This window comes from Trachymyrmex cornetzi, unplaced genomic scaffold, assembly GCF_001594075.2.
Source record: "Trachymyrmex cornetzi isolate Tcor2-1 unplaced genomic scaffold, Tcor1.1 scaffold200, whole genome shotgun sequence".
NCBI lineage: Eukaryota > Metazoa > Arthropoda > Insecta > Hymenoptera > Formicidae > Trachymyrmex > Trachymyrmex cornetzi.
In genome coordinates, this window is record NW_017296637.1 from 198,292 (window position 1) to 224,309 (window position 26,018).

The 26,018-nt window shown below is 29.8% G+C and overlaps 1 protein-coding gene across 1 annotated transcript in view; it reads right to left on the minus strand.

Annotated features, from left to right (window-relative positions):
• The window catches only part of LOC108759654 (LON peptidase N-terminal domain and RING finger protein 3), a 41,949-nt gene extending 15,956 nt beyond the window's left edge, over positions 1–25,993 (minus strand). Inside the window, exon 1 of the mRNA XM_018505184.1 lies at positions 24,992–25,993. Coding sequence (XP_018360686.1) covers positions 24,992–25,553 — 562 coding nt within the window. The 5' untranslated portion in view covers positions 25,554–25,993. The remainder of the gene's footprint in view (positions 1–24,991) is intronic.
• Between the last annotated feature and the right edge of the window lie 25 nt (positions 25,994–26,018).

Genomic DNA, 26,018 nt, shown 5'->3' on the forward strand with positions numbered 1-26,018 from the left:
TGTACGAGGAAGATTTTTCGTTAGAGTTGTTAGTTTTTTAGTAAAACCTGTTATACTATCTATTTATAAGAGAGATATCAAATTTCCTTAAAATTTTTTTCATTATCAATATTTGCATACAAACTAGAATCTAATAGGTAATAATACATTAATCATATAAACTATATTTGTTTAATACATCTTGTTTAGGCTATCTTTAAAGTTTTCCAGGAAGTGAATCAATGTTCAAAATCATTAAAATTTTGTATTATTAATTTTGTAATAAAATTTTGATGTAATAACTTATTGTAGAGGAATAAAAGTGTGTCCTTTTTTTTTAAGTTTTCGTTCTTTTTCTGCAAGCAGTTAAAAAATAATTTGAAAATATTATTTGTAGCAAATGAGCAATATACATATTTCGATATGTATATATACGTACATATATACGCGCGCGCGCGTGTATGTGTGTGTGTATGTAATAGAAGTAGCAACTATATATAAATGATTGGAAGTGGAAAATAGATAACTAAGCAAAATACGCGTAGGAAATTACGATGACTACGACCGCGCAATTCCTCGAACGAGAGCACGGAAATCATTGTTTATCGTCGACTGACACGTCTCGCCGACGCGACGTGCCGTGCTCATTGTAAACGGTAATATTATGTAACGGCGGTTACATATATAATAGACGTCGGCGACGTATATAATGGACGATAACTAAAGACGTAGACTCGTCCTCGTCAGACGCCTACTATTTCCCTTGATAAATTCGATATCCGTTTTCATAGTGAGCAACGATTGAAATACACTGTCGTTGAGCAGCTGTATATTAAAATGAATAGAAATATAATATAAAATATGAGCCACGATATGATGTTTTAACATTTATATAGCATAATATAATTTCCGAAAATGGTACATAATAATCAATTTTAAAAAAGAAGTAATAAAATCTAGTAGAAGTAATATATTTTGATTATAGTAGATGTGTGTAATATACTTCGTATTATTAGTTATAATATTACTTTAAATTTTGCTAGCGACTTATTTGAAACAAATTATAGATAAAAGTGTAATAAAAGGGTTTAGTTACATAAAAAATAGTTGGGACTTAGTTAACAGAATGAATGGTATGGCATTGGATTCAAATTATAAAATGGTCTCGTTTGATATTATATCGATGTATACGAATATTCCGGAAGAATTAGTGATAAAAAGTATAAGAACGAAATGGAATGATATTTCGAAAAATACAAATATTCCGATGGATGAATTCTTAAAGGCCATTTCTCTAATTCTGAACTCCACATACTTCAAATTTGACAATCAGTATTTTAAACAGATTTTTGGCATGCCAATGGGATCTCCATTGTCTCCGATATTAGCGAATCTTGTAATTTAAGATTTAGAAATAGATATTCTTACTAGTTTGAATATGGCAGTTCCAGTTTATTATCGATATGTGGACAACATTTTAGTCGCATTACCAAAGAACCAAATAGCGGAAGTTTTAAGTGTTTTTAATTTGTATCATGATAGATTGAAATTTACTGTGGAAGAGAAGGATGATGGTTCTGTAAATTTTTTGGATGTTACTGTCAAATTGGAAGATGGACAGATTAAATTTGATAACTATAGGAAACCGACTAATTCAAAAAGGTTACAAATAAATATAAATCTTAGTTACAAATCATATCACTCAGAAGAACATAAGAGAGATGTAATAGTAGGACTGTTAGATAGAATTCTGTTTTTATCACATCCGGAGTATCATAGCAGGAACATTGAAAACTTAGTTAATGCGTTGCTCTTCAATGGGTATCCGCTGAACAAAATTTTTTCCACGATTAATCATAGAATTAAAACTTTATCGAGAAGGAAGAATCTATATAACAACGAGAAGTTTGAGAATGAAGATCTTGATGATAGTAATTTAAAAAAAAATATTTCACAATATACCATATATACAGAACATCTATGAGAAATTTAAAGTTATTGCAGACAAGAATAATTATAAAGTAGCATACAAACCGATTAATACTTTAATCTCAGTGATAAAATTAGGGAAAGACAAACTAGATAAAATGGAACTTTCTGAAGTTGTTTATAAGATAAATTGTTTAGATTGCGACTCGTCATATGTAGGTCAGACAAAAAGGAAGTTAAGAACTAGGATAAAAGAACACAAGGCAGATATAAAAAAATCAGAAGGGTCTCGTTCCGTAGTTTCAGGTCATCAGTTAGAATTGGGACATACGTTAAATTGGGAGAATATTCTTAATACAGAAACATTTTTTCAAAAAAGACTTATATCAGAGATGATTTGTATAAAAAGACAAAGGAATGGTATTAATAAACAGACGGATACCGAAAGATTGCCAGAATCATATTGTCCCTTGCTGAATCTTTCTTCTCACAGATAGCAGGTTCCCTCTCCACTTGTAAGAGAGTTACGACAATATATAAGTTGAGAATTCGGTGTAAGACGTTAGTATGCTGTCACAAGTTCGTATGATAAGAGAGGTTATTCACATATCGATGATATTAACTGAATTGTGAGATAATAGTACACAGGTGCGTTTAATAGCGATGGTTTTACATTGAATTGTTGTACCGGCATTAATACAATTGTTTTACACTAGAATCATGAAATTTTGTGTTCTATTATGGAATCTATGGATTGTTGTATTTTGAAGGATAAAATTGACAGAGAATTAATATTGACAGAATTGCACAGGTATGAAAATTTAAAAAAAAATGTATATTTTAAGTTTATGACCAATTAATTATATTAATTTCGTTAATTTACTAGAATCAAGCAACTCTGTGCGATGCTACAAAAAAACTTTTGAACGTGACTAAAGAATAGAAGTAGATTAGGTTTATAAAACATAAAATGAAGAATGTATGACTATTATATGTAGAGATAATTCGTTGAATAGATATTGTGTATAATGATAATGTAATAATTTAATGAGAGAATTTGAACGATCGTTAAATGTAATCGTAAACTTGGTGTGTACGAAGGCTACATGCTAATCGGTTAATTTATAATTGTTAATACTGAAGATGATCCGATTGGAACTGAAACGTTTATTATTATATTTACGTATTTAATAAAGAAATTTCAAATAATCGCTACTGTTATCCGACGCTCGTGGTATATGCCTTTCATACAAGAAATTGTCGTGTTTATTAAAACCATGTTCACTTCGTCATTGTTTATTACTTTTAAATTCAAATTTTTTATTTATTTAATTATTATTTCTGCTAGTTACATTACGTAATATTTAATAATAACTTGGTTAACAGTAATTTGGTATTAAGATCTAAAATTTTTACATATTCCTAAATTATTCTCTTTATTTACAAGTAGTTATCACTTACATATTTTACATATGTATACAGGGTGTTTCACAAATAGTTGGCCAAACTTTAAAAACACAATCCACTCATTGTAAGGATGAAAAAAGTCATATAAACATGGGTTCAAAAACGCTTCTTTTCCAAATTATAAACATTTTTTTATTTTATACTTATATCTACATTTTATTTTATACTTGTATTTATTTTTTATTTTATACATTAATTTTTTTAACAGATATTTCGTAACTTTTTTGCAAAATTTATTATATCGTAATGACCCACTTTTGCATCACGCAAGAATTTCTGTTCCACTTGCTAGGTGCAATTACTATCGGGAATTATCTCTGGAAAGTGTCTCGACTTTCTCTTAGCTACAGAAAGCGCCTCTCGCTCTTCGACATGCAATAGTAATGGTAACCTTCATCCGTGGTTTCACGCATAGCCAAGGTGCCTTTTCATGGTCAAGTACCACAGCCGGTGATACTTCCGCTCGATCGAGTTTCCCGACTGTCTTCGACCTACTCTTTCTCAGAGAGACCTTCTTGATATATTTGTACAAATTTCTTGTATCCATGTTTTAAGAATTTTATAATATTATATATTTATTTATTTCAAAAAGTTACACAAGAACAAAGATAGTTGTTTCTTCTAAATTTTTCAAGCGCTGAATACGCTCTTGTTTACTTAATTGTTCTATTGCGTCTCAATTTTGAGAAATGTGTCGTTAAAGTTGCAAAAATTATTGTTTTAATGTATTTGGTATATTATTGCAATATATGACATATTGGAGAATTTGTATTACGATCAAAATTTAATTACGTTGAAGTTGCAACTTACATATGCCATTTTAAGAATCTATCAAGTATATTAATTATATGTTATTCAAACTTGATGATAAATTCAAAATAATATAAAAATATTTGAATTTTTAGATTTTTTTCATACGGTTTATACGTTAAATTTATATTTATATTTGAATGAACAATTGAAAAGTATTTTGTAGATCTTTAATAGTCTATACAATTAAGATGTGACTTTGACGCAATATCTTTCATTAATTATAAATATTTTGTTAATCATAATTGACGCAATACATTTTTTTACAGACTAAAAGTTCCAATAGCATACTTAATTTTACTTTTAATACTTAATTGCAATAAAAATTTTTATACATGTATTACATATATAATTATGTGTCATAATAAATTAAAATAGACCCTTCCTGTAACTTTAATTGTAAATTTCTCAAAATAATGATGTAATGGAGCAGTGTGGTAAATAGGATTGTATTCGGCGTCCAAAAAACTATTGGAAACGATTATCCATGTGCTAAAAAATAAATCATTTTTTGTTATACAATGTAATAATTAGATGATTTAATGCAAAACAATATTTTAATTAAGAAAAAAAGAATTATTCAATTATTAAACAAAGTATGTAATTGAAAATATAAGACTTGGAAATAATATCATGTTTGCATTTAAATATTTTATCGATTTTAGAATCTCGAAAAGCATTTAGAATTTAACAAATGTAAATATATAAATATCTATAGTGACACATTGTATTTCCTTAGATAAGATTCCGATAGTGTGAACGTTGCAGATTGGAGAGTACTCATAGATGTTTAATAACTGTGATACGCAAAAAACTCGTGAAAATTTAAGTATCGATAACGTTTTGAGGAAATGCAATATATTAATGCAGATAAATATATCAATTTACCTACATATTATTATATTGATAGAAATCAAAGCATAGGCGGGGACATGTTCGATGTATAATAAATGAATTTATGATGCAATCATGAAGTTAAAATTCAAAGTGAATTTATTTGGCGATACTAGAGCTCTTCATAAAATTTATCAAATATACTTCTAAACAGTGCTGATAATATTTAAGTCGCTCTCTTATCGCGCTAAGATTACGTAAAACTATAAAATTACTCTGTTGCGTATCTGGAAGAAATAGTGTTCCTTTTTTGCAAACTGATTTTAAAACTTTATATAATTTATTTTTAAAAACTTTTTCGTTTTTTTTATCATTTTAGTAAGAGAAAAAAGAAAGAGAGAAAGACAGCGTGTGTGCACATATGTAATTATTGTCTGCAAATATATAATTATTTTATTTTTAATTAGTATACTGAAGATATGTACTGATTCTTAAAGAGTAATGTATACTAGTGGTCTGTTCTACTTTTTAATTACACTTGTCATCACTTAATGAATCGTTATACCTGAATAGTGCATAATTAGGAAAATTACTTCTAGTTCATTTATCCTTTTTTGCTTTATAACTGAAAGATCTCATGTAATTTTACGACAACTAAAGTGATTATATGTGAACTTCATGCTAGTGTTACTTCTAATTAACAATTCCCAAGAAGTCTTGATTAACACAGTTTCAAATTTATCAGTGCTTACCAAAAAGTTATACCTGCTAGTTGGCATATCGACATTCAGGATCTACCGATCAATTTCGTCAGGATGGGCAAAAGCCAGGAGCGCAGTCTGTGATTATGCGTAGCGTTAGTCCTTACATAACGCTTTTTATTACGTAATTGACAGAAACGCCGACCCTGCATACGCACGCGCTCGCTAGCGAAAGTCCCGTATTGAGAAGTCTCCAAAATGATTAAAATTTCGATGGATTTGAGTGAGCATTTGCGCGATACGATATTAATGGCTTCTTGATATAAAAATAGATCAATTTTAATTATCAATCAGTTTTATCAATCAATTTATGATCAATTTTATGACCTAAAGATTCTTTAATTGTTAGAAACATTTGTATGAAAAGAGTTAAGAATTATTCAATTTTCTGACGAAATTTTTAATTCGTTCATTTACTTCTTTTTTTTATATGGATATACATATAATTACATATGCGCTTATAGATTCTTAATCTGTTGATTAAATTTTATATCCAAGTTGCACGCAGAAAAAAAATGTGTGAGAAAGATCTAGTCTTCTTTCTTATCCTAAACTTATAATATAAATATAGAGCAAATCAATATTTTTTTGTGACGTAAAATAATTAGCATTTGCCTGATGCAATGTTTCGCATTTTTCAACTTAATGATATAATACTTGTATATATTATATAATTGTATTACGTATTATATAATCTATGTACATATTTTCCTCTCACATTGAGAAGTCTCATAATCGAACTTCTATCAATTTTCTGTTATTTATATAAATCGAGTACAAACATTAGAAATCTTATACAACTAATATTATCGCTGATCGTTACTGATAAAATTATAAATTAATTTTTGTTAAAAATTTTATAAAATACTTTTTGCTAAATTGAGTCTTGTCTGTAGAATTACAAGAACAAAACATAACGGATATAAATGGCACAAATTACATCAGATATGTTATATAATATCTGTAATTATGTGCTGTCAAATTGACCATATTGAAGATTAGTTTCGTTCTATAAGACGGTTTCTTTTGAATATTTCCCTAAGTTCGTCTCAAGAACTCAAGAGAGGAAAATTGTATCATACGTATCTATGTGATGCGCTCTTCGTTAGATAATATAACGATGGCCTAGGCGGCTACAGTCGGGGCTCCGCGCGCGCGGTGTCAACGTAACCATTTATATAAATCTATCGTTACGCAATCGTTCGGCCGATCTCCACCGTTACGACGCGCGTCCTGATCACAGTATTAATGATTTTGTTACAGTATTGAAATATCGTGCAAGTTATTCAAACAATCGATATTTCGCTTTCAGTATTTGTATTTGATACTTCGATACTTTGATAGTCATATTTTGTTTAGCCCTTATTTTCGTTAATATTGTGGACAATTGATATTGTTTACGTATTATTGTAATTCTTTATTAGATATTAATTATTTTTAGATAATTTTAAAACTAATATTGGATTTTTTAAATAAAAAAGAATATCAGGAAATCAAATATTAATTTTTTTAAGATCAAGTGTAGCATTATATACTTATGTGTATGGTTGTTTTAGAGTTCATCTTTTATCACTGGCATAATACTTTTATATTTACTCAGTGTAACTCTAGTTATTTTCTACAAATGCGTGAATATTTATGTATATTCTAATTCAGACTATCGAGAACGAGACAGTTTGAGAATATGTGGGCGGCAGCATATAATGTCCATATCAGTACTGTGTAGTCACGTACATATGTCACAGTATATAGCAGATTGACTTTATCATACGTGGGTTCACCGCCTTCGCGATATATGTCGCTCTTGCCATATAATGTACTTTATTTTATATCGATGAATGCTTTATAGAAAAGATTTCTCTCTTTTTCTCTTTCTCTCTCTTTCTCTCCATCTTTTTAACTGTTTTTGATATAATTATATTCATATCTATTATATAATATATAAGTATATAATACAAAATACATACAAATAATATTTAAATTATTTAGAAATACAATTATATTATATTACCGTAGAATGCTAAAAATTATTGTCATTTATTTCATGATATTCATTTAGCCATTTTGGAATTAAATTAACAAAAATGTTTAGATATTGATAGCTTTTTGAATAAAATTGAGAAATTGAAGTAAATAAAAAAAAAATGGTTGAATGTATTTTTTAAATAACAAAACAATAACGGTAACATCAAGGTTGAAAAGTCATTTGAGCTTTGCACATGTAATGAGTTGAAAAAGTCACTTGTTGTTGAAAAAATTAACTCAGCATTTGTAACTCGTTACATTTTAGTTACTTGTAATGAGTAACATTACTCGTTACAAATTATCTTTTTCAGTAAGTAAACGCGTAATGATGCAAGTTACTTTTCAAAGTGACTTTCCCAACTTTAGCATAATCTTAGCGTTTAGTCAGTTATCAACATAGTCATAAAAAATTGCAACGTCATTATCAAATTGTTATTATAAAAAGTAACGGAAAAAGCAGCGGAATAGTAACTCTTCCACATGACGTAAAAAGTAGACGACAAGAAAACGTCTGCATGTCGAAATACGAGATACTACTTCCTTTTCTCGAATGCAACGGGAAGGATGAAACGGCGATGACACTCCGGAGTATGTTCTGCCGAAAATAAATCGGAATCCCCGATAGCGCGGGTCGACCGACCCCGACGCGCTGCGTCGCGACGCGACACAACGCCGATTCATGGCGGATCGCCAGGAGAGCGCAAAGTTTACATAACAGAGGAGTTTGACAGTACGCCGGGCACGTGACCGCGGCCTCTATCTTATCTCAGCAAATACGCCTGTTCGACCGGCCGGCATGCCGCGGCGTATGCATGTCGCTCTTATTATTCCTTTTTACGTAACTGACGGTCGCGCGTATCGACCGACCATCCTAGACTCTCTGGGCGTTTCCCGCCAACTTGGTCCGCGGTTTCCTCCGACGTCGATATCCTCGAGCTTCCGGCATCGTGCGGTGGACAAGATAAAATAATCAACTTTAGTAGATCAACCTTTGTGGAATTTGTTTTTTTCCTTTTATCTTCTAAGTATATCTGAGTATAAATAATGTAGCACATGTAACTATCCTGTGTACTTTTAATGGAATTGTGAACTGACGAGACTGTCAAACATAAGTTTTCTAACTCCAGGCATTACGCCTGCCGTAAGAACTTGCTATTAAGATCTTTATTTGCTTTAATTCTGAACGTAAGTCTCGTAATACTGAACATGTCAAACACTGTCTTATAAATATGTATCTTGTTGATAGCTATATATTTTAATAGAAATTTAAAATACCTCTATAGAGCTTCGTTGACGGAAGGGATGAGCAGGGTGTTATGTAAGTGTAACATTGATAAGAGGTCGTAATTTCGTACGTATGGAACAGAGTTACGACGAGTAACATGTAGTTTTTTTTTCCTTAACGCAGAAGTTATACAACGAGCTCACGTGGAGAAATCACGTGCATGAGAGCAACTGTCGTTCACAAAGTATTCGCTGCATGCGATTAAACAGATTTTATCATCGTGATTGTCAGTTCGCGATATGACACTAGAGCACTTGCTGTCGATTACTGTTTGAACGTGCTCAATTTGAAATTTCTTGACAAATACAAGCGAGCTTCTTGAAATACCTCTCGTGATATGATTATGTTTAAGTCTAATAAGTATTATTTGTTAATTATTTGTTAAATGTTTACATGGCAGGCAGTATACACAGAATGCGCTTACAAGGGAACGTTCTCAATTTCTTATTGATTCTTGCGAGTTTACATTATGTTATTGCACTTGAAATATGAAGCGTATTACTTTATACGCACTTTATTATAAATTTCTTATTATATCCTATTTAACCTCAACTCTGGTTTATAATTGGCTAAAGTTAGATAATTATTACTTAACTCTTTAGCCATAACATTCTCAACTATTATGTAATATCTGAAATGTAAAAGATAGGTCGATTCCTATCTTATAATATCTGAAATGTAAAAGATAGGTATGAAGGTAAGAAGGTGTGTTGTAATCTGTTGTTTCCGATTGCAAAGCGAAAAGAGGTTTGGAATGGCGGATTCCAGTTCTCTCTGCGGTAATCTATTACGACATACCAAATAAAGGAGAAGGCTAAATACGTATACAGAAAAAATACGAGTCGGTGGAGAAAAAAATAAGTTGCGTGTCACTGTGACCCAGTTTCCATTTGCGTTTTCCAAATAGTCTTTATCGTTGAACATCGAAAAACGCCCAGAGCACACATGCTCGACCTTTTCTTCACTATGTTCTATATTATATAAAACAGGAAAACACCCACGAGCATCCTACATAAAAAACTTAAATTTATCGACATTAAAATATTTTTTAAGTGCTGATATAACAATTAAATTAAAAGTAAATAATATGTTATATTAAAATACACAAAGCAATACGATTGCTTTTAAATATTTGAAATATGATATCTTCTTCATTTTTATAATAAGAATGTTTTGCAAAAGTACGTAACACAATTATATTACAATGGTTTCCTACATGGGAAATAATTTAATAATTTTTTTAATTTTATTAATATATTATTAAAATATAATATTATAAATAATTTACGTTAATATGTATATAAATATACGTATAACATATAATTCATTCATTTAATAATTATATAATGTCGTTAATACCATCATTGTTTATTTAAATTATTGATAATCATAGATAGTAAAATTGATATTACACAAAATTTAAAGTCATTTATAATAATTAATAAAGCGTGTATCAAATGATAGCATTTATTAGGTAACTAAATCATAACGATCATTATATTGTGAATAATCGCTAATATTACGTGAATTACATTATAAGATAATATAGTATCCTATCATTATTACAATTATTCATTATTACAGTTATTACTATCATTCTTGAAAGAATAATTTTTATATAGGGAATAATTTTTGTGAATAATACATTTCTAGTTGTAGTATTTCGTTATTATTTTACCTGTATCGTTTTAGTACACGTAAATAGTTTAATATAATTTAAATTATAATTAAATTTGTTTTAACTAAATAATAGTATTGTGCTTATTGATCTTTAAAAGTATAATGTTCTACATTTTATGTGTGTGTGTGTGTGTGTGTGTGTGTGTGTGTGTGTGTGAGACTCTTGTCCTATCAAACTCTTTAATTAATTTAATAATGCAAGTCAAGACAATTTACCCGGAAAGAAGGTGACGATTCTTTCCAAGGCGTATATTACTCTCTCGATTAGGGAAAGTTCCTCTGAATTAAACGATGAATCACGAATTAATGTGAGCGCACGTTTAGAATCCGATGAATGAGTAAGAACGAATCTCGCGATTGTCTTACGTAATTCATCCAGGTCATCACAACTCCGAGTGGGCGCAATACTCCCTGCGAAACTCGGATTTAGATCCGGATCGATTCGCGGGTATTTGATCATTTGCTCGTGGATTTCCTATTTAACGTTGAATCGATCAAATTTTCGTTGTCGTGCCAAGCGTGATCCGACTAACTCGGATTGCCCCGTGGTGACTCAGTCAAGCCGACAGCAAGTCCCCCCAATGCGAAAGTCAGATTTAGTCGTTGGAATCGTTTGTACTTTATTTTGTATTGTTCTTGGATCGCGTCGTAATCACGACGCTTATACATATACTTGTATCTCTGGTCGAGTCACTTTTGAGTTCCAACGATAATAATGTAATTTGTTAAAAGATTACTTATTAATTTTAAATAATTAAGAAAATTGTTCTGAAGATGGAAAATCATATACATAAATATTGTCAAAAAATGAAATAATGCAATTTTAAATATATTATACATATATGTGTGAATATATATGTATATATAGTATATATTAACAATAAATTATTTTTTTAATATAAATGTTTTATTATATATATTTTTTAAGGGATTGGATGCTTAAAAAAATATGCTATTTCTTTGATTTAAAAATAACACAAATATATTAAAGTAAGATTTTTAATGTATGTTTGAATATTAATAATTATATTAATAATTTTAAATAAAATTTGTAATTTCATTTATACTGCATTATGCACGATATGTGTATTTTTGTTGCTGACGATGAATAATCAATTGAGATTATAGGTATCTTGAATTGTTTGTATGTATAACATACAATTGTGGACTATACGTAATTTTGTCATGCATAGTAATGAATCTCTAAAGTAGCCTTCACATACGTATACATAAAGACAGCACTATCGACTAAAGATATCTGTTAACACAAATGATGAAATATTAAATAATATATAGTTTTAGTATGTTACAAAATATTTATAAATAAAAACTGCGGGAATTGCAAATATTCATTGTTAAAATTTACATATATGCACATTTATTTATTTGCATTAAATGTTTGTAAGGTAAATGTAAAATAATTGAAACAACAAATCACGAGTACAATTTAACTGTAATTCGTGCATGTCAAGCACAGCAACATAGCGCAAAGATGCTTTCAGCCAATATATTGTGCAATTCAGTACTGCGCCTCTCGCGAAGCGAGTCGTAATCGGACTCAATTAGAAAATACGTAAGAGTTCAAGCAGCTAAATCAATTTAAGCACCCTGCATTGATAGAAGCAACCTCGTGAGACCCTCTGCGTTGCCGTTGATTATCGCTTCGTCCACAAGGACCGGAACTATGATATCCATTTACATATGTCTGAGATGAATTTATTCTATGACACATTGCATGGGAGGATATTCAACATGAGAGGATAAAGATTCTCTAATAATATGTATATAAATGGTTTATTACTATGTGAAGAAGAGCAAGATTCTTTTATTCTCAGATTTCTAAAAAATTCTAAATTAAAAGTATTTGTATATTAGTAAATTTAAATAAATTTTTTATTTGTATAAAAAAATATAAATTTTATTCCTGGAAGTTGCGCAAATTTAAAGTTATTTTAAAATAATACAGAATGGGGTGAATATTTGTCGATTGCTAAAATATAATGATAATATACTTTAAGCTTTCTTGGCCTATGTTTTAAACGTAAACAATTATAACAGTAAAGTGCGGATGAAGGATTATTATCACAAATATAATTATAAAGTTACTATTTGAAATTTTATCAAAAGAACTATTATTTTATGTACTTACTCATATAAAACTGCAAAAAATAAAATTTAAGATTGTGTTACACTGAAGTAATTAATATATATACTATAAGAACAGGTATATTTGTCAACACTTGTGAGCATACTGTTGCTCTTTTGGACTCTAATGTATTTTTAGGATTAACATTATAGGATAAAAATCTGAAAATAGCATCTTGCACGCACTGTTTCTGGCACTTTCGCGTCGTCTGTGCCACCCTCGAATGCGAGAAACTGGCGTATAGATTGCTGTTCTGTCGTCGCCTTGACATAAATCGACTGCGCCTGCGACGGATTAATTTCGCTTCGCGGTAATTGCACAACCGAAACGCACTCGCGGATTTGCAAGAGCCGGACTCGCTCGGGCATGACGCTGTTATTATGTATATACGTATGTATATTGATCGCGTAACACTTGCGAGTCGCGGGCAAAAGTCGTGGGAGAACTCGCAATTCTGACGTGCGAGTTCTCGAAAAAAGATCGATAATTGCATGTAAAAGTGTTTAACTAGATATTTATAGGCCAAATGTCGTGAGATAGATCATGTCGCAAATGTGAGGAGATTGAAAAACGGGAGTTTAAAAAAATTAATTAATAACATTGCGTTTACTATATAATGAGACTGTGGCAATAAATAATATTTCAGGAATTAGCCGATAAAAAGTTGACGAATTATGTAGTCATTTCAAAATATAATTAAATGGAAGTTATAGATAAATACGTTTTTCAGATTTAATTATAGATACTTGATAGAGTATCTAACTTTCTTAAAGATTTATTTAACACAACATACTGTTACATCCCGATAAAATCCTCTCTTTCCTTATTATAAATATATGATTTATACCTTATTTTTATCTTATTTCTAGATTAGTATTTCGTCTTGATTTTGATATTTCATCCCTATTTTATCTTTATTTCGAAACCGAAAATTCCTTTTCTCTTTTATAGAAGTGTATATTTAGTTCCTTTATTTAAATATTCAAACCAACAGATAGATCGCGTTATATACCTTCATTGCGTCACAATACATAAAAATGCGTAAGTAATACTTCTGTATATATAAAATCAAACAAATCGTATCAAGAAGACGATCAATGCAGTAAGTAAATACCACACTCTAAAAAATAATGTGCTTTATTCTTGTCCCCATGTTTTAAATACTTAAAGACGTTTTAGTTTTAAACTTTTTCAATGGGCAAAACACTGTGTTTGGATTTAAAACATTATGCGTTTTGTCTATTAAAAAAGTTTAAAGCTAAAACATCTTTAAGTGTTTAAAAAATGGAGACAAGAATAAAACATTTTAATATCTTAAAATTAAACCCTTCTTTTTTCAGTGCAGTAGCGGATATGCTGGCTTTTGACACAAGTCTATGAATATATCAGTTGTAGCAGTTGCTAATGAAGCTATTTTTACGATACAATGTTTAGTTTATTACACTTAATTTTCGTGGATGATAAATGTTATTAGCGAAATAATATTTAATGGAATATTATTTAGGAGTTTTAGAAATATCTTATAATTTCTAGTAGTAAAGTAGTAATTTCTAATAAAAAATAATGAGTAAATAATGTGTAATTAATAAGCAGTAAAATTAAGAAAAAGATAAGAAGTTATTAAATGATTTAAGCAATAAAGCTTGTACAATTTGTCTTCGTGATGTAATAATTTTGATATTACCTCAGAATTTATAAAAAAAAATTTATAAATTTTTACTCAGTCATTCTATTATATAGAAAAATCTATAGAATCATCAATTGTATTTATTATCGCATCTTTTTCATTTATACTTCAGTAAAATTGTACGTAAAAAAATTTTCTTTCCTACTTGTTATCTTTTTTCTGTGTTTTTAATTTTTTCAACAATTATGGTAATTAATAGTATTTAAAATTTATGAGACCTATAATTGATAATTTTATTCGAATATATGTTGTAGTATAGTAATATTTAATATAAAACGATTCGAGTTTCGATTGATGGATGGAAGATTGGAGAGGGAATGAGGACACGACCCACTTTTATCAACGGCATTTTACGGACGTCGTAAACTACTCGTTTCTTTTTCTTAATTAGCCATCTCGCAATAATGCACCTTAAATTTGAAAATAATCTTGCATTTTTCCCTTTTCTTTTTGGCGTTTTAAATCTTAATGTCTCGGCTTGTATCTGCAAAAAAATGACGTTTGCGTCGCGTAACCATTCTTTATACATACAGATATGACGTACATAGTATATTTGGCTTTAATTAAGAACGTTGATATGGTTAATCCTTCACATAACGCGCATGTCCTTAAGAAAGAAATCATAATCAATATTAATTTATTGAATATATATCTGTAAATTTACATAATTAGATCTATATAATTATAATTTGTATGTAAAATCTATACAATTATTCATTTTCAAATGAATATCTCGTAAATATTTCAGATACATTTTAATATTTGAGATAAGTTGAATAGAGCTGGTTCTCTACCTCAATTTTTGAAACATATAAAATTTAATTCTCAATTACCAGAACAATTATACGGCCATGTACAAAAGATATTCAAGTTAAAACATTGTGCAAATTTTCATGGTATTATTCTTTGATAAGATTAGTTTCTCTGAACATGTATTGACGATGTATAGGCCGGCTTTAAAGCCTTATATAATCATGTAGCACACCTCAAAAGAAAATTATACAAAAATTGAAAAATAAAACAATTTATTACTTTAATTTATATAAATATTGTCATTTGCTAAATATAATCAAACAAAGAAATTAAATATAATATTGTATCACGCATAAATCAGATTAAATAAAATATAAACATCGCAAGCGTTTTTTTAAATTTAAAGTAATTTAAAAGTAATTTTAGAAATAATTTATTATGCGACAATTGGATTAAAGCTGATCTAAATAAACTATCGCGTGATTCATGTAATAAGATAGCATGCGTTTTCCGACATAGTTTTCTTACAATTAGTAGATCGTAAAGATATCTTCTACGTGAATTATCGTTGAAACTCATTACTCGATAAATCTGTCCAAACGTAATAATGTCTGCATATCGGTTCATATTTTACTTTATCCCAAGGCACAATTTGTCTTAATTTAATCGATTCAGTGTGTTAAAACTATGTTCCTCTTTAGAAAATAAAGAATTTTATTCTAGATTTTAAAAAAGACAAGAAAAAATATAATATAAGAAAAGATAAAAATATTTACAATATGCTTCGCTATAATTCGCCGCAAAAAATTGCAAAATAAACCAAATAAAGCAGTGAAAGAGCACGAACTCGCTCAAAAATAAGTCTCCCCTCGAGGTCTTTTCTCGCCAGACCAGAGATTGGCGCGACCCTGACCCGAAAATCGCTCCTATTGCTCTTTTTGCAAATTGTTGAAGCACTACGAGAGCGCGTCCTTGATACAATAGGACCTGCCAGAGTCGCGTCCTCGCGTGTGACAGCTTCTCCTGCGGGACTGAGTATGACTCGAATAGACGATGACATCTCGGATTTGGCAGAGATCCATGCACGTGCCGGGGTCGAATAGGGATTCACGAGGTTTCTTGAGATGCACGCCCGCAGCCTAGCGTGTTTTCCGAGGTACGTGTCGCTCTTCTAATTTTCCTTGGAGAAAACACATCATTCTAACCGAGATGGGATGAGTTTCCTGGATGAGTTTTATTTGACTTGTTACCTACAGAAAATATTTCCGAGATTTTACCTTAAATCTTCCACGAAAAGGAATAAATTCTTTAATGCGCGTTTGAAGTTACTCTTCCATTAAAAAAAAATTTTAGGCAGATGCGTGTAATTGTGGATGTTTTATTATAATATAAGACATACTCTTTAAAATAATTAAAAGGAACTTTTTTGTAATTTATGCTTCATGTAAAAAGTATATTTCTTTATTAGTAAACATTTATCTATTTCTTTTATTTCATTTGATTTAGGCGCTAAAGTTAAATTTACTTTAATGCGTCGGAAGCTTTTAACGCGTTTTGTAACATTGCGCTATTGTTCACGTTATTTATAGCGTAAGTTCAACAGTGCTCAGCACGGCTATGTCAAGCAAGGCTTTACTCGACTATTGCAGCATTGATCGAAGTAGAAAATGATACATGAAGAGCTATTTGTGATCTACTAGAAGAAATTAAATTGGGTCATCGACAGATTGCTATAGCTCCAATTTATACGGATTTGAAACAGCTTTTAATCAATATAAAGTTAAGTACGACTAAAAACGACAATTTAATTTAAAATACTAACGGAATAATTTTTTGTTAAAATTAAATAGGGCATATAAATATTCTTTGTTTATTATATATAATTACTATTTTTTGAGAAAATTTTCTTTCTTTAATAGAAATCCGAATACTTTCTCAATGAGTAATTAAATACATTTATTAAGATGTCTTAAAAGTAACGTAAAGAGCCATATGTATTAAACTTTGTAATTATTTATAAAATGATGTAACAAAAAACAATATTAAAAAGATGCATACAAAATAATAACAAACTTAAAATTATTGAATATTTGTAGCGATTATTGCATTGTATAATGCATTCAGTATCAGTTTATTTTGGAAAATATATTCGATTCTAATGTATGTTTATGAAAAACAAACGCAGCTGAAAGTGCATTTAATTTAGAATAGTGCCTATCACCACACGCAGCTTAATATCACGTTTCATCTTGTATAAGCACTTTGTATTGAAAGACTTTTGATGTTAATATATACCGTATTGTGATAAACGCAATACATACATAGTTTGAACAATAAATATACTATATCGATAACAAAAGATAAATTTAAAAAAAGTATTCTATATCATTTTATCATTATATGAAGTTTATATAAAGTTTATATGATCATTAACTTCCTTTTTTCGTTTTTAAATAATAAGAAATAAATAAAATGCATATATAAGAATTTTTTTGTATGTATAATCATATGTAATAGTAAAAATTTTTTGTAAAAATTAGATGAGAATTTGATTCGAATATAATAATTTAAAGTTTCTTATATATTTCTAATTACAATTAGGTTTATGTGAATATAAATTTAAGTCAATTATAAAAGAAATTGTAAGGTTTTCAGGGAAACATTCCGAAATAGAACACATTTAACAATTAACAAAAGCCAATTTAATAATTAAATGATTTAATTTGCATGTCTAGAACAATGACATCGGACATGAATCGCTTAGCTGCAGCCATTAAATCCACCGGTGTGTAATTTTGCGACGCTTATCGGTGACGAGAAAAGCAGCGTCGACGATCATTATATAAGCGAGTCCGATATATGGAGCTCGCGTGCATAGTTAAGGAGCGTAAAAGCGCACTCCTTCTCGTAGCCTATCATCGCTTTTATTTCGTCGAGCACGTTGCACCGGCGCGACGCGACGCGACACACGCTAAATTTGTACTATATAAGCGCAGCGGCGCGTCGAATTTAATTATAGCTTCCTTTAGAGAAACGAAACTCCGGGATTCGCGAATATGTGGAGAGACGAGTATCGGTCTTGGCGAAATGCGCTTGTGGGTGGCATTCTTTAAACAGCGATTCCCAACCAATTATGAATTCCAAAGAAGGAAAGAAAGACGAAGACAATTATGAAAATGGCTGATGTATAATAGAATTAATAAAGGGGAGAAACTATTTATCATCAAAGTTAATTTTTATATTGCATATTAATAAATTCAACTCCAGTTTTATGTTAGAAAGAAGGTAAAATGACAAGGATAGCGTTTATGTGCTTTACAAATATTAAAGGACTTTTAAATTAAAATCTGATTAATGCAGCACGTAATCTACACGATCTGTTATATTTTGTAAATTAGAAATAATATTTTTCAATTTCTTTGTGTTTCAAAATGTGTGACGTACACTTTCATTGTTATTTAGATAAATTACGTAATACAATATCATTTTAGTCTATGTAACTTTGCAATTTAAAAAATAGTACATTGTATTTTTTAAATGTAAACCGAATATACTAGATATAGAGAAAACTTATACCGATTAAAATAGCAAATTAGTCAGACTAAATTGAGTGTCTCTGGCATTCTCGTCTGTTGACGAAGATGTTTTCAACTAGATCATCGATGTCTGTAATACCGGAATGTTTCGGAGAAGAAAAATAGAATTATTCTTTTATTCGAACTTAACATTTTTTTATCATTCATACTTTGTGATTTTCATTTTCAGATATCTCATTTGTATTTAAATTTGTATGTAAATACTATTATATGTATACTTATATTTAATATAGCTTAATATTTTATTTCTTGTGTAAATTAACAAAATGATTTAAAAGTTCTAATTAAAAAATTTCAAATTAAGTTCTCAGTGATTTGTAATAAATAACCATATATATATTTTAAATATTTTATTAAAAAAAATTTTCAAAGATTTTTAAAACAAAGAATTTCATGCAAACGATTTAACTGTAATTATTTCTTCACCTATTATATAATTTAATGACAAAATAAGATACATTTTCTTTCGTGCCAACGAGTTTCGTTCTAAAGTACAGTGTACGGCGTCACTAAAGATCGTTATTAAAACTACCGTAATCAACCTGTAGGCCAGGTGAACGATGCAGGTGCGACCAAGTAGGGCGGCGTGGCTACCGTATTCAAATACATATAACCCGTTTTATTCCTGCTATTCCCCCCTAGGGAGATCTTCTTTCTTGATCCTTAAAATTTCATTTCCACGTAGAACCGCTCCTGTTAAACATGTGAGCGATAATGTCGCTTTACGTAATCTTTGCGTTGTAACTCGACGATTTATTGTATAGTGTAATATATTCACGAAGATTCTGATCCAATGCTATATGCAATATTTACGCGTCACATGCATGTAAACAACTACGTCACTCGCTAATCGCATTTATCGAGGAAATCTTATACCGCTATACTGCGATTATCATTGCGTTTATTGAGTTTGTTTACATTGGATAATCATTGTACATCTTTTTCTCTTCGTAGTTTCACTCTTCCTAATTCAAGATATTAAATACATCGATGCGGTACCTTATATATGTTTTATATTTGCATATTTGAATACATTCGTTTTCTACGAAAATTCTTACACTGTTATATAATTTTTTTTATACTTCTCATATGTTCATCAAATATTTCATTCCCGTTATGAATTGTTGATAACAGGAATTTTTTTTAATGATTCTTGAATTTATGTTTGTTAAAATCTTACTATCGATCACTGTAAATAAACTTAGGTGACGAAGTCCTAATACAATACGTGTTACAATGCATAATCCCTTAAATATTTTTCCCACAAGAGATCTTATTTCAAGGTACGCGTGATGACAAAGATAACAAGGACGATCTTGGCGAGGTCGATTAGTCATGAAGCGCTCACTTGTTATCGCGTATACGCGTTATTGTTCTTGGTAATTCTGTTGCTTGATAGCCTCGAAGAGAGAGATAGATAACTACAATGCGCTTCAAAAATCGACACAAAGAAGGTTGAGATGACGCGATCGATCATTCAGCCATAGCTCGCAGCAAAAGTTATTTTAAATATATTAACTCGACGTTAATGAGAATTACGTTATAATAATGTTTTGTTAAATTTTTCAATATTATAATTTTTAATTATCACAAATTTTTTGTTATCACACTCTCAATTATATATATGTTTAGGTGTCTATTAAAAAAAAATTGTTTTTAAGATAGATTTTCTTCTACAATTTAGAAACAATAAATTTAAAAAAACGGAGAAGTTTTATTTTTATTATGAACATTTTGTTATGCGATGTAAATAATATTAAGAATTTTTAATAAAAAATGGTAAAAGTGAATATGATTAATTATACGTTTACGCATACAATTAACTATACCTTATGTTATCCGCAATCCACCAAAATAGTGCATGTAGTGCGAGGACGAAAGAAAAATTTTGTATTCCAAAATATGGTTTTGCAAGTTAAACATTGAAAGGCGTGAAGAATGGATGCAGAACGCGTAAATATTTATACGAAATATCTCATAGAGTAGACGTAGCGTGTCTCCGGATGGGACGTCGTCGATTCAAACCGATATCTCCAAGAAACGTTATGTAAGAACCGCTTCGGACTGGCCGTGAACTTAACGGCGTTGTCGTTGTGATCGTCGCAGTCGAACGCGGAGGCCTCCCTTTCCACGCACTTTACACATTCGGTGCATTCGAGTATGCATAAAAGAATACGGATTTCAGTATTCAATTTGATTCTTCTTATCTTAGCACGACGACAGTTGTATACAAATCATAACAAGTAACGATTATTAAAAAGAAAAGCAAGAAAAAATTACATGATATAGCAACAGTGTATATATGACAATCTAATTCAATTAACCTATTTATTAATTTAAAAATACGATGGATATGCAAGATTGATGTAAACATTTATATCTCATTTTCTTTTTTTTTTTTTTTTTTTATATAACTGTCGGTTTTACTTTTGATTCATTTACTTTTAATTATTTAGAATACCAGTTAATAAATGGAATTTCCGTGAAGAATAATTATATTTAAAATGAATCAATATACTTACTTATTTTGGAAACAGTTAAATATAATGAATGATAAAAATTAAGGATAAGCCTCAATAAACATGAAATTCGATAATTTTTAACTTTTAATAAAAAATTACGTCATGTAGAAAGTTTATCTTTCCAAATATATAATTATAGAATTACTAAACAATTATATCTAAACAAGTTTATATCTAGAAACATATCATTTGTTGACCTATCTCACTATTCGTTTTTTGCTTCTCCAGTATGTAACTTGCGCGATAATTTATTTTTAACATTTACTTGTTCTATAAAACTATATTTGTCAAAAATATATGCAATATATTATCAAGTTTTTATATAAAATGTATGTTTCATTATTACGTTTGAATTAATTGAATAATAAAAATTATATTACAAATATAACCGATAATATATTTTTAAATAAGCTTTTTATATTTGTAGATAAAATTTATAAGATATTTCGTGATAGAGCTAAAAAAATATTTTAGTAAGTAAAATTTTTCCACGTACAGAACAGTTAAGGGCTAAACATCAAACGCAATTCCAATCTCTGCTATTCGTCTCTAACGTAGAGACTTTTGTTTGTTTTTCAAGAAATAAATCACCTCCACATCACTTTTCAGACGCAGTTTTACCAAAGAAAGTGTTCAAATAAATGATATCCAGAAATCAGTGATATTCTCGAAATATTGTATGTTCAAAATCCTTAATGCTAAATATTTTAACCAAGATTTTAACCAAAAAAGCGACATGACTATCTATAATTTTAAATGGTTTTTAGTATATATAAAAGTTATAAAAAGTCTGTTAAATCTGTTTAAAACTACGCAATAAGTTTTTATATTTAACTTTATAGAATAATAGTTACATTTTATGTCATAAGAATAATTTCTTACGTTTTAATATATTTAATTAATAAGTCAATAAATAAGGTTTACAATTTTATCATTAATGTTAATTTGCAAATGTAATATATAAAATAATAAACGCGACCAATATGTTGTTTGATAGATTCATTGCTTTTAAATATTTTATATAGAAATATTTTCAAAATAAATAGAGATGTTTCCAATATAACTTTACATCAAATCATTTAAACAAAGATTTTATTTATGCAAAAATTATTTATTTAATATTAAAAAATATAAAATTGGAATAAATAATAGTTTACTATACAATTTTCAAACAAGTCAATTTTTAAATGTCACAGAATTTGTAATTGAAATCTTAAGCGACAGAAAACAGATGTCTGTGAATTTATTATACCGAGGTCAATAATCGAAGTCTCTTTAGCTTGGAGCGATAAACGAATTGCAGAAGCGAGTGAGAAAAAAACATATATGCGTGAAAGAATAAATCTTAGCAGGAAAGAATAAAAATATGTAGATATAGAAGGAATGTAAAATACAGTATTTTTAAAATGCAATAATATGCTTTTTAATATTTCTTAATTAATTTCTAAAAGAACTAAAGAGAAAAAACGTTATTTTTTTAATAGTCTGTAATAGAAATTGACAAAAAAATTGCATTAGATTTGACGTTATTTCCAAAGAAAAATTAGTTTGCTTTAAACAGCATTAATTAGTAGATTTTGGAATACCTTTAATTAATTATAGAGAGAGTTGAAAAATTTTTTTTAATATATAGATGGTAGTTTTATTAAAAATTTTTCTTTTCTTATTCTAAACTTGCCTTGTACAATTGTTTGTTTATTCTTTTATACCATTCTGCTAGTGCATGATTGAAAGGTTGAATATTATATCATATAAATTTTGAAGAAATTATTACTTGTCTAAATTAATGTTATTATACCTAATACAGAGTTTAACAATAATTTCGTGATTTTTTATAATTTATGTTAGTTTCGTTTTATAGTTATATATTTGATATATCTTATTTGAATTGTATTGTACCTATGTTACAATTGTCAATACGTGATTTTTATTACAATTTTTATAAATATCATAAATACGCATTAAAATTTCCTCAAGTATTTCTTATTCTTTAAATTAAAATTATCATTTTAATATGTTTGTTGTTTCTTCAATACGTAGTTTTTTGAAATTAAAATTTGGCGAAAATTTACGTATAAAGTACAAAATAAAATAATAAATAGTATAGAATTACATGTATATATAATTACAGCGCTATTATTTTTTAAATGAGATATAATATGAAGGTAAATCTCCCCTGAATATTTTCGATAGAGTTACATTTCTCTTGCGTTAATATATAGTTTATATATATAGAGTTCTCACTCTTGTTATATAGTTTTCGTTAATTAATTGCTATTTAAAAGACTGCCGGTTTTATTCATGATCTCAACAATTTTGCTCTCTGTTGCTGTTTAATATTTCCACAATAAATCAATAAATATATCCTATTCTTTAAGCAACTACTTGCATTCATCCAGATAAAATAGAAATGTAGTCCTTTCGTAACAGGATGATTTTTTAGTGCTAAATGTTCATAATTTTGATTAAATCGGGGCAGATTATAAAATGCGAATGATGAATCAATATACTTTTAGTTTACCGACTCACCTGAAACATTATTCAGATTAGGTGTTTCGTAATAATCTTTATATAACCACATGTTTTTACCATTTGCTCGCGAATAGAAAAATTTAAAAACGATGTCGCCTGTTTTTTTAAGAATCGTTTCTCACGTTATTCCTTTGTATGGAAATAATTGAATTTGACACAATTCAATTGAACTAATTAATTTTAATTTAAATTAAATAAGTTATAGAAGTGTTTCGTAATCAAAAGACTTAAAATTGTGACATTGATACGATACGGCAAACTGATAAGCAACGTGATTCAAATAGAAAACATTACAATTTGATAATAGATTATAATGATTCATAGTCATTGAGCAATATTTTCAGATATTTTTCTTAGGTGTTGTTATATTAAGTAATATCGAAACATTTTTACCATTATTATCATTAATGTCTTACCTTATAATTTTTAATCTATTCTATTTTAATATAATAATTTTTTTCATAACATATTTATTTTAAATTATATTATTTTTTTCTAAGTTACTAATATTTCCTTTGTGAGCATTTTTTATTTCTTAAACAACATAAACATAAAACATTAGAGAGATTCTTTGAAAGATATTTAAAAGACATTTAAAAGCGTTGAAAAGGACTTTTGTATCTGCGAAATTAAATTCACTTTTGTGTGTGGTCAAAAATTCCTACTAGATATAAGGTTTTATTAAATGTGTCTCATTTTTTAAAACAAATTTCTTTATCTGTAAAGACTAAATATTATAAGTTTGCTGACTCGTGAAATATTTTCATCATTGAAACACAGAAGAAAATTAATAAAAGTTAATTAAAAATTACTAATCGATAAAAACCTTTTTTCTATTCCTATTCGATGCTATTCAATAAAATAAAAACTTGAAGCACACATCATGTTATTGATAAAGAGTATTGATACGTTAAATACGACTTAAATACGACAAATATTCATCGAGAGAAAGGCGCGTTATAAGGAGATAAGGTGATTTTCTTACCGAGATGAACTGCCAGGTTGTATCTCTCCAGTGCTTGACCTAGGTGACCCTTCCTCATGAGAATATCACCCTCATGCCTCGCCCGACTGGCCTCCACTTCTCGTGGCCACCATTTCTCCACGAGTCTTTGCACTAGCACATTTGTTTCACTCACAATAGCGATTTTAACTCCACATACGCGACAGTTTTTTGACGGATCCACGCAGTTTCTGCAGTACGTGTGACCACAGCCGGTGGTCATTGGCTGATAGAGGATGCCTTCACACAAAGGACACGCGAAGGATGTCTCGATCCTCCGTCTAGGGTTCGTTCCAATACCGATCATGTCCTCCAGGAGCGCGGTTGCCAGGTGTTTCAGTCTGTCGGCCGGCACGGACATCGCCGTTGAGCACCTGGAGTAGATCTCAATGGACTCCTTGACACGACCGCACTTGACCAAGGAGTCGCCGTAACCAAGCAGCACCTCGTAGCTCGATCCTTGCTGCTTCAGACATCGCTCGTACAGCTCGACCGCCAGGTGGTAATTACGGGAGGTGAACGCCTCCTTAGCTAGCTCCGTCATCGCGCTGCTCCTCGTGCGTCACTCTTCGGGAGTGAGAATGGAGCGTATCCTTTCGCGACGCGTTCTCTCTACGAGTAAATCACATACGCGCGTCGGACGTCTTCTCGGTAAAAACCGGTCAATGCCGGTTTCGTGATGTCAAAGGCGACGCACATCTTTTGGAAACTACGTGCGCGGGAATTACGCGCGGATTGCGTGACAAAAGACGCGGTCTGCCGGAAATCAGGAATACAGTAGCACGATGACGGGTCACTTGACCCCGGAATAGATAACAATGATGATTCACTTAAACGGGATTCATCGGAATCGTCGGAGAGCGACACGCAGAGAGTTTGACAGCTGGCCGTCCACGCGTGCTGCTCCGCACGTTAACGCGCGTGCGACCGGTGCGACCGCTCCACACGGCACGCTGGCGCACTGAGGACTGACGCCTCGGCTCACTCGGCTGTCATCGGTCGGCCGCCG